The sequence below is a fragment of the Mus musculus genome, chromosome X, assembly GCF_000001635.26.
Source record: "Mus musculus strain C57BL/6J chromosome X, GRCm38.p6 C57BL/6J".
Classification (NCBI taxonomy): Eukaryota; Metazoa; Chordata; class Mammalia; order Rodentia; family Muridae; genus Mus; species Mus musculus.
In genome coordinates, this window is record NC_000086.7 from 71,305,978 (window position 1) to 71,315,765 (window position 9,788).

At 39.6% G+C, this 9,788-nt stretch overlaps 1 protein-coding gene across 8 annotated transcripts in view; it reads left to right on the top strand.

Moving 5' to 3' along the window:
* The window catches only part of Mtm1 (X-linked myotubular myopathy gene 1), a 104,647-nt gene extending 95,211 nt beyond the window's left edge, over window positions 1–9,436 (top strand). For 5 of the 8 annotated variants that reach the window (NM_001164190.1, NM_001164191.1, NM_001164192.1 and 2 more), the window contains 2 exons: window positions 1,723–1,899; window positions 7,669–9,318. In NM_001164190.1, coding sequence (NP_001157662.1) covers window positions 1,723–1,899; window positions 7,669–7,836 — 345 coding nt within the window. In that variant the 3' untranslated portion in view covers window positions 7,837–9,318. Of the gene's footprint in view, window positions 1–1,722; window positions 1,900–7,668 lie in introns of all 8 variants that reach the window. The other 3 variants (XM_030251245.1, XM_030251246.1, XM_006527890.2) reach the window with 2 other exon arrangements.
* The last annotated feature ends 352 nt before the right edge of the window (window positions 9,437–9,788 follow it).

Genomic DNA, 9,788 nt, shown 5'->3' on the forward strand with positions numbered 1-9,788 from the left:
AGAATGACCCACAGCCCAATCTTATGAGACTTTTTCTTAATTGAGGCACCCTCCTCTCTGATGACCCTACACTTCAGCTATGGCATACCTGTGCCTGCACTCAAACATTTCACTAAGTCCTTTAAAAAAAATAAAAGTAAAGTAAAACACTCTTAAAGTGGGCTGGTCCTATCTTTAAACTCCTGTAGCACAAAAGGGAACAAGGAAAATCCCGTTGGAGTGTAGGAGAGACAATTGCACTCATACTTACAGAAACAGTACTCTCAGAAGCCAAGAGAGAGAATCTGGAGTCACCTTAAATACACATGGGTGGATGAATAACGAAGAAAACTGGATGTGCTCCGTGATATAATAGAATATTATTTACCCTTAAAAACGAAATTCTGCCACTTGCAGTAACATAGGTGGAATTGGAGGGCTGTATGAGGTAAGCCAGCTGCAAAAACTTTGCAATAAGAGTTTGTATAAGTTGAACATACAGTGGACAGTCAGCTGTGTCAGGATGATGGTAAAAAGATGCAAAACTTTGCTTAGAGTATGAAGAGCTCCTGGAAATATGCTAATGTTTGCTTGTGAAATGTTCCCTTATTGGTTCATATGCTGGAACCTTTTGGAAAGTGGAGCCTTGCTGGAGGAAGTGGCCTTGTTTTTTTACTGCATGTATTTTCCACATTTTCACTATAAACTATGGAAAAGCCAAAGCTAAGAAATAAAAAAATTCAAGAAATAAATATACCAAAGTCAGAATCTGATTCTTCGATGATAAATCATGATTGTACCATTTGAGCCCACCTTTTAAAGTTCATTTGTACTTTTCTGGACAAAGTCTGCACTGGGTTGTGCTTCTTCTGCACATTTCTGGTTTATATACATCGTTTTAAAAGTCAAACAGCTTTACAGTTAGTTAGGAGAAAAAGCAGCCCCTCGTACCCCTCAGAAACTATGCTTTGACTTTTTAAAGCTAGTTTAAGATGTGACAACAAATGCAAACCTATGCATCGAAAGCTATCATGATTTATCATTTCTATAAATGAATGAAACATGCTACAGGAATTCCATTTCCCTGTTAATGTTGGATCCTTTGTCTTCTTTTTGAAGTCATTACTAGGAAGTGTCAAAGTTGAACTTTGGTAATTTCATTTTCTTTGTGTTTTCTATTTCTCAGCTTTGGCTTTTCATAGTTTATGATGAAATTTTGGTAAAATGTATGCATTATAAAAACGTATAAATGTCTTATGAGAACATACCAGTTAAAACGGAAAACTTGATGCAGTTATTTATCCAGAGTTTTTCAGATATCTGGATATGGTTATGCTGCAGATTAAAAATATGGATGGTTGGTTAAAATAACTGTTGAAATACCTGTTGTCAAGTAGATATAGGTTAAAATATTTCTAACAGATAGAAAAAGAATTGGAAACTAGGTATGGTCTCCTAATTTTTCTTTGAGTGGAATGAAAAAGATGGTGTGGCCCATCTGCTCATAAGGAATTGTCTGTAGATCAATGGTACAGCATCCTGCTTCCTTGTATCCCAGCAGAAACAGTGGCTCTCAAACTAGGCAGTTATCAGTAAGTGAATGTAAGTCCTCAGTGATGCTTTTTCTTAGTTATGGAGGCTAATATAAGTAAGTGTGTCAGTGAAGCTAATCTTAAATGGATTGCCACAGGCTTCAGGATACTTTGTTGAGTGTATTCACATTTCTGCTTTCCCTCTGTGTAGAAACTTACAGAAAGAACAGTTTCTCTATGGTCGCTAATTAACAGCAATAAAGACAAATTCAAAAACCCCTTCTATACAAAAGAAATCAATCGGGTTTTGTATCCAGTTGCCAGCATGCGTCACTTGGAACTGTGGGTGAATTATTACATCCGATGGAATCCCAGGGTCAAGCAGCAAGTAAGTGAAGCGGCTCTCACGCTTGCAGGGCTGAATAAGCGGCTCCAGGCCGCCTTCTACGGTGCTCTTCTCTCACAGTTTGAGGACAAACACAGGAAAGACAATACTTGCTTTTAAACTAACCCTAATTTAAAATTGTTGGGAACTACTAAACCAGGAATTTTGAAGTTAAAAATGTCCCTGTCGATGAATGTCGTAATAATGTAAGTAATTTTAAAGCTCTAGAAAGTTTTAAAGTTTTCCTAGCTAGGGATTTCCTGTAATCACTTCAAATGCTCAGGCCTCATTAGAAAGCTCTGTATGGATTTCCCTGGCATGGTGGGTCACTGTTGTGTTTCTAACACTTAGGAAGTGAAAGGCAGGAGAATCAGAAGTTCAAAGCCAGCCTTTGCTACATAGAGAATTTGAGGCCTACATGAGACCCTGTCTCAAAAGACAAAGTTCTTTGTACTGACTAGGCAGTCTTAAGTGATCTTTTCTATGCTCTGCTTGACGTGTATATATAAAGTGAGCTGGCGTACTCCTTACTGAATATCTCTATATCTAAAATAAAGGTACCAGTATACCAGTGGTTAGTAAATTTAGCTAGCCATTTATCAGTCAATATGAAGGCAGATTTTTGAAGTGATAATATGCATATTTTAATAAAGACATTTCCATGTGAGTTTCAAGCAGCCAGGACTAGACAGTGAGACTCTATCTGAAAAAATAAACAACAACACACACATACACAGTGAACCATGTTTGTCTTCTAAAATAAGCCCTTTCTATCTTTGTCTTTGAGCCATTGGCTGGGAGGAACTATTGGCAGTGTCTGTGTAGATTCTACAATTACATCTCCATTTATTCTTGTAGGAATTTGCGAAGTATAAGGAATTTTGAATTATTCATTTCTGACTATTAAAAGTAACAATGATTATTCGACAAATCATTTGGAACCTTGTTGATTGGTTTTGTTTCATTTTGCTGATAAGGAAAGTTTGAAGGGACATCACCATCATCAGAAATTTAAAGTATACCTCTCCGCCCCTGTATTCTCTAAGGGTTTAGCAAAATGGTACCTGTACAAATAGAAATGTTTGTCCTTTAGGGGAGCCTTTTACTTTCAAATATTAATTGTTCTATATCATGATCCATTGGCATCTATTCAAAACAGAAAATTACCTTCCCTTTGCAAATTTTTCTGACTTACAATATTCCTATATAATTTGATGTCACTGAGCATTTCACATTTTCTTCTACAAAATGTTGAGTATTCCTATGTGTCCTGCAATGGAAGAACACAGGTATTAGAAAGACATGGTCTCTACCCACAAGACTCCCCAGGCTGGTGGAGGCAGCCAGGAACATAAGCTGATGATTGCAGTGCACAGGGATGAAGCTGATAATGAAGGTGTGAATTAAGTATGTGAGATGTCTTTAAAGATCTGCTTATGTAGAACATTATTTCATAAAGAGATTAAAGCCAAATCGCATAGGACTTTCTAAATTATATAATGTATATAATGTAAAATTGAAAGAAAGTACTTAACTGCTTAAAAGTTAAGCGATTATTCATTTGTGTGATCTAGAAAGCATTCAGTTGCTGGCCACCTACAGTATTCACAACACAATGATCTGCTACCTGTGCTGAAAGATAAAAGAGCATACAGCCCCTCCCTATAATGAGCTCTTAGCCTTAATGAAGGCAGGGTGGCCTGTTCTTAAACGCAGACTTTGCCAGTCCTTGCTGTGATATCAAACTTCCTAACTGAAAGATAACAGCAGGGCCAATGACATATAAACCAGCTGACATGTGTGGTATTTAAGTCATTTCTACTAGAAGGGTTAAAAGCCATATGAATGCAAGAAATCATTTGAGGCTTAAAATGCTGCCATGATGAGCTCTCCTGGGGTGTGTATGGCATGCTGAGTTGGCACACACTTTAGCTCACAGCTTGTCGCCAGTCTTTCCATCCTATCAGAAATGGACTCCTCTGCTATATTCTTTAAGGTTTTTTGTGTATCTATAGGTTAATGACGTCTATGTATTTTAGACTCATTACTCCACTGATCTTTTCCATGTGTAAGTTTTTAATCTCTTTTATTGCTAATAGTTTAGAAAACTCATTCTAATCATATATTCATGCCACTGCAAAAAGATTGTTATTATGTCTGATTCCTTTTTCTTAAGTATATGTGCTGATTCTAGTATTCAAACTGACTCAAATTTAATATTCATATGGAAGATGATTTTTTAAATAACCTAAACAGTTTTGGAGAATATCAAGGAAGAACCTGCCCTCCTGTGTATATCAAGTTATATATGCTCCAGACTTAGCCATTGATAAGGTAGCCACGTTCCTATAAACAGCCCTAATTAAATTTATCAGGTCACCAGGAAAAGGGGGCATGAAAGTGGGAAGCAATCTCAAAGCTAAAAAAAAAAAAAGAAAGTGGGAAGCAAAGAGAAAACAAATTAGTGGGAGTGGGGAGCAGACAGCTTCAAAGTACATTGTCATGTGTATAAAAAGGTTATGATGAAACTATTTTGTATAATTAGTGCATGATAACATATAAAACAAAACTTGATATGACATAGGAACAGACCACTGTGGCTGTGGAGACTTGGTATAGTAAGAAGGTGGCATTATTTATTCTGTTAATAATGTCAGGATCCTAAATTAAACATCACACATCCAACCAGAACACGTAAGGCTGCCCTCCAGCTCCTCCTACTGTCATCTTCATTTCAGCTCCGGGCATCACCTCTAGTCACCCTATCAGAAAGTCTAGAATCATCTTTGATTCCTTCCCGTCTCTTCACCCCACGATCAGTGTGCCAAGAGAACCCATTTGACTGTCACAATACATAGGACATGGGGAAGGAGGGCTGGAGAGATGCTTCAGTGTTTTAGAATACTTGCCGATCTCTCCCAGAGGACCTGGGTTCAATTCCCAGGACCCACATAGCAGCTTGCAACTGTCTGTAATTCTAGTCCTAGGGAATGTAAAGCCTTCTGCCTCTCTGTGCATACCAGGCTTATACATTGTGCATATGCATACATGCAAAAAAATACCCATACCCATAAAATTAATAGAACACACACACACTTGGTGTGCTTCTGCCACCACTTCAGGGTGTTTGATAGCAGTACACTTCTAAATGGACTCATGGGGATACCCTTGCCTCCTCTGAATCTGTCCTCAGAAGAGCAGCCGAAGCAGTCCTTGTAACGTAGACATCTGACTATAACACTTTTTCATACTGCCTAGGAAGTTGCTCACCTCATGCCAGACTCAAGGACTAAGTCTTAACAGTGACTTTCTGAGGCCTTATGTGACCTTGTCCCTTTTCTGTTTTCCCTGTCTCAACCCTTTGTGAACAGTTTTTAGCCATGGTGACCTCTGTTCTTCCTCTATTCCTCTCAAACTTTTCCTCTAAACTCACTTTCTTCTTTAGTGTTCTTCATTCCACAAATCCAAATTAGAGTCCCAGTGACAGCGCACCTGTCCATACTCTCCTAGCTTGTTCGGCTCTCTCCAACCAGTCTTCTTCGTGGAATTGGTGTTTCTCGTTGGTCTGTCGCCCCCTGCTGGAAGATATACAGCATACAGGAAATCAGGCTGTTTTGATCACTGAGCACCTAGACCAGCACCTGGCCCTATTTGAATACAGAGAAAACTAGGCAGAGGATATTTGTGAGCGGCACTGCATGAGTGTTGGTTGCTGCACCGGGTGTTCTGCCTTCTTGACGAGGGCACTTTGGTAAATCTGTGGACCCTGAACAAGCAATCCATATTTTGTCAAAAGTAGCAGTCCTCCTAGAAATGTGGAGGTGGAAACATTCACAGCTCTATTCAGCTGATTCACTCTTTGGAAGCCTGCAATGGTTGAATGGCACCTGCTCTCTCCTCAAAGGAAGTATATATTCAAACACTACAAATGTGACTATTAGTTATTTTTCTTGTTGCTGTGACAAAACTACCTGACACAAACATCGTAAGGAGAAGGGTGTTTATTTTGGTCCACGTGTGTGAACACAGTGCAGCATGGTGGGAGCTTAAGGCCCACAGTCAGGAGGGAGGAGGATGAACGCTGAGGCCCGCCTCTCTCTCTCCTTTTAATTCATTTTATTCAGTCTGGTTCATACCCCCCGCCCCCTCACACACACACACACACACACACACACACACGGCCTGCTGCCTCTCTTATTCACAGTGTGTCCTCCCTCTTCAGTAAAACCTCTCGAATCTCCCAGAGACATACTGTGTGTATCCTAGGTGAGTCCAAATCCAGTCAAGTTGACATGAAGATCAACCATTGCAGTTACTTCACATTTGCAGTTGTAACTGAGATTGCTCCTCAATCTGCTGAGAAGCACTCTCCTGGGACAGGGGAGATTTGCAACATGGCTACAGCGGAGGGGAAAGAGCCATACAAAAGCAGATAGAGAGACCAGTGTGAAATTTTCGTGGGCCAAGGGGGTTAGCTGGAGCCACCAGAAACACAGAGCAAGGAAGGATTCTCTCCTAGTGCCTCCAAAGTGTGTGTGGCCCTGGTGATACATGACCAGTGAGCTTTTACCTTGCAGAAACAAGGTGAGTTACTTTCAGTTTTAAGCCACCAAAGTTTCTGTTCACTTGAGATATGGCCCCAAGAAACTAAGTCACAGTGTTACTTCTCAAGGCTCAGGCTTGCTGATCTTGAACCCTGGTCATATCAAGTGCCTGGTGCTGGCAGGGACCATTCTCCTCAGCCTTTACCGGCAGTATCTGCTGCCGCAGCTTTGTTGGCACACGGAGCTTGGCTTGACAGTTTAACATGGACTGTTCTGGGAGCCACTATATGTGCTAAAGGAAAACACTTTTATAGACTTTAGCTTTTATTTCTTCCTGTTTCATAGTCACTCAAGCTTTCTCTAAAGGCATCTCTGATGGCTTTGGAACATGAGTCTCCTGCAGAGCTCTTGTCTTGTACATCTTGACTTGGGTGATGATTGCCTAAGTGTATCCTTACATAGAGATTCATTGAGCTGGGCATTTTAGGATGTGTGCACTCTGATTTGTGTCTCAGAATAAAGATTTACAGAAATGAACATGCTGGCAAGGATCCCATTGTGCCTTTATCAATCCCCTGTTGACTGCTAAAAGAAATTACGGTGACACAGACTCATGGCACCCTCAGAACACACCTGGAAGGGCTGTGCTGGGCTTTGGGCAGTTTGTACGGAGAGCTTGATAGAGACATGCTGAACCTGTTACACATCTGGGAAAGGGCAGAGTAAGAAGTGATTCCCTGACCAGAGTTAGGAGCTCTGCTGCTCTCTGCTCTACCTTCATTCAGGCAGTAAACTCGTGTGAAGAAGGTCTTGCAGAGCAGTATGGGCACAGAAAAGTAAGATACACCACATTATAGCCCTCGAGTCGGTACAAACTCTTATATGGGTGAGAATATGGAGCAGGAGGAAATGACAGGTATCACTGCCATGGCCCCATGTTAAGGGCAATTTGATAGCATGTGTTGAAGTCAAAGAGATTGTACTCTATTCTTCAGAGACCCCATGCCTAGGAATGGTGCATGAATACATGTGTAGGAAGACACTCATAGACCATTACATATAGCATAGAGGAGCCCTGGATATGAGCTCTGTATTTTAGGACTGTGTCCACAGTGCAGTGTGTAAGGAAAGTATGTGTGGTTGTCAGTTCTTGGGAGCTTAATCTGAAGACAGTAGACAGATAGCATGGCTAACAGAAAAGATGACTTGTGCCTGTGATTCCTTATAGCAGCCCAACCCAGTGGAGCAGCGTTACATGGAGCTTTTGGCCTTGCGTGACGATTATATAAAGAGGCTCGAGGAATTGCAGCTGGCCAACTCCGCCAAGCTTGCTGATGCCCCCGCTTCGACTTCCAGTTCGTCACAGATGGTGCCCCATGTGCAGACGCACTTCTGAGGGGACTCACTTCTGGCACTGCACTTGAACTCTAGATAAGTGAAATAGCTGACTCTCATTCTGGGCATGTGGACAAAGTAGATTTAAAGTGTCTGCCTCCATTTAGAAGTTCAACTAACATCTTAGACTTTTGAGTATGTGCCTTCTGTAATACATATCACAAGAAATCGATGGTGTCCGTGTGGCAATCATAAGGAAGGAGTCAAGAGGGGGTTCTGGAAAATCCTCATACTTTTTTTTACAAAGCACTTTTGCAAAGATAAAACTTAAATTTAATTTACCTCTATATAAATTCTACATATACAGTATGTATTTTGTGGGCTTAATTGAAATATTATTTTAAATCCAGGGGGGAGATTTGTTTGCAAAATGTATTTTCCTCCAGCTGCTTATAACAGTTGCTTTGGATTATCTAAAATTAATCCAAATGTGAAAGATGGGTATTACTGCCAAAGCCAAATTGCACTCTGCTTCTTCAGCAAATTCCAAGAGCAAGGCGTTTAAATAATTGCCAATTTTTATTTTACCATAAGTGGTAAGGTAAAAAGAAAGATGAACATTTCATCATTTTGAATTTTTGAAAATAAAAGGTTCTCCCATCATTTTTCAAGAGAAGCACATTTTTATATTAAGAAAAAGTGATAAGGTTTGATTTTTTTTTCCCTCAACATTCTCAGCTTTGCTTTCTAAATTATCCCATGATTTTTGTCTAACACTGAGTCATACTCAGGTTGAAGGAAACCCATAAATAGCACTGTGCGAGGAGCTGGCTGGCTTCTGCTGCTTAGAGGAATATGTTCGCAAACATGCCTCTAGTCAATTCGCCTTATCTGCTGAAGTGTAGGGGCACCGCCTTGAATGGATGAGCTATGGCTAGAGCATCTTTCTTTACAGTAATGCCCCAGGTGTATTCTGTTTATGTCTCTCTGTTTAAATGGTGTGCGTGCATAAAAACTTGCTCTGCACATTATTACTTGAAGTACTGGGCAATTTGCTTTTTCAGGTTTTTTTTCATTTTGTTTTGTAGTATGAAATGGAATTTTAAATGCACAGTTCTATTTGATATCCGAACTAATTCATTTAGTAAATATATTTGTAAAAGCTAAAGTTAAATCAATTAATGTTTTACAGTGATTTGTAAAGGATTATTTATAGCTAATATGGTTTTGTTTTCAGTGAATTAAGAGAGATTACATTTATCTTTGTAAATTATTTTATGTCATAGCTTAATGGCCTACCAAATGAGACATCTCAAATATAATAGTATAATGTATGGATTTTGTAAGTATAAAAATTATTAGATATTCGTTTGCTTTTTGTAAACACTGTAAATATTTCATAAATTAAAATGTGTCACTCCATAAGAAGAAAAAACTAATACTAATAGTTGACAGGAATTGGTGAAATTTCATGAAAATATTTTCATTGCAATAAATATTAAAAGACCTGCTGTAATAAATATATTAACTAAAACCTAACAGTATTTCCAGGGCTATGACTGTGTGTTTAAGATGTGCATGGTGTCCATCTTACTTGCTTACTTGCTTTTTCTGAATCGACTTTACTTTCTTTGTCACAGTAACAATATCTGTTTTCTTTTGCTGTTGTTGTAATTATTGTCTGACCTGAAGTCTCATATAGCCCAATTGTCATCCAGTGCACTGTGTCACCAAAGCTGGCCTGGAACCCCTGATCCTCCCGCGTCTATCTCCTAGTCATGTACTACCCAGCCAGCTTATTTCCACTCTGACTAATAACTGGTCAAAGGAATGTACTCTTCTTGATGGACAGACCTAGAAACGTTTAGGAATGTGCACCCCAAGCATGCACACGCCAGGAAAAGGAGGAGAGAAAACACCTCACCTTGACAAATCGGGCAAAAAAAAAAAAAAAAAAAAGGAGTCTCAAGTTGCCAGGCTGTCCTCCATGTAGCTGAGCATGACCTTCGGCTT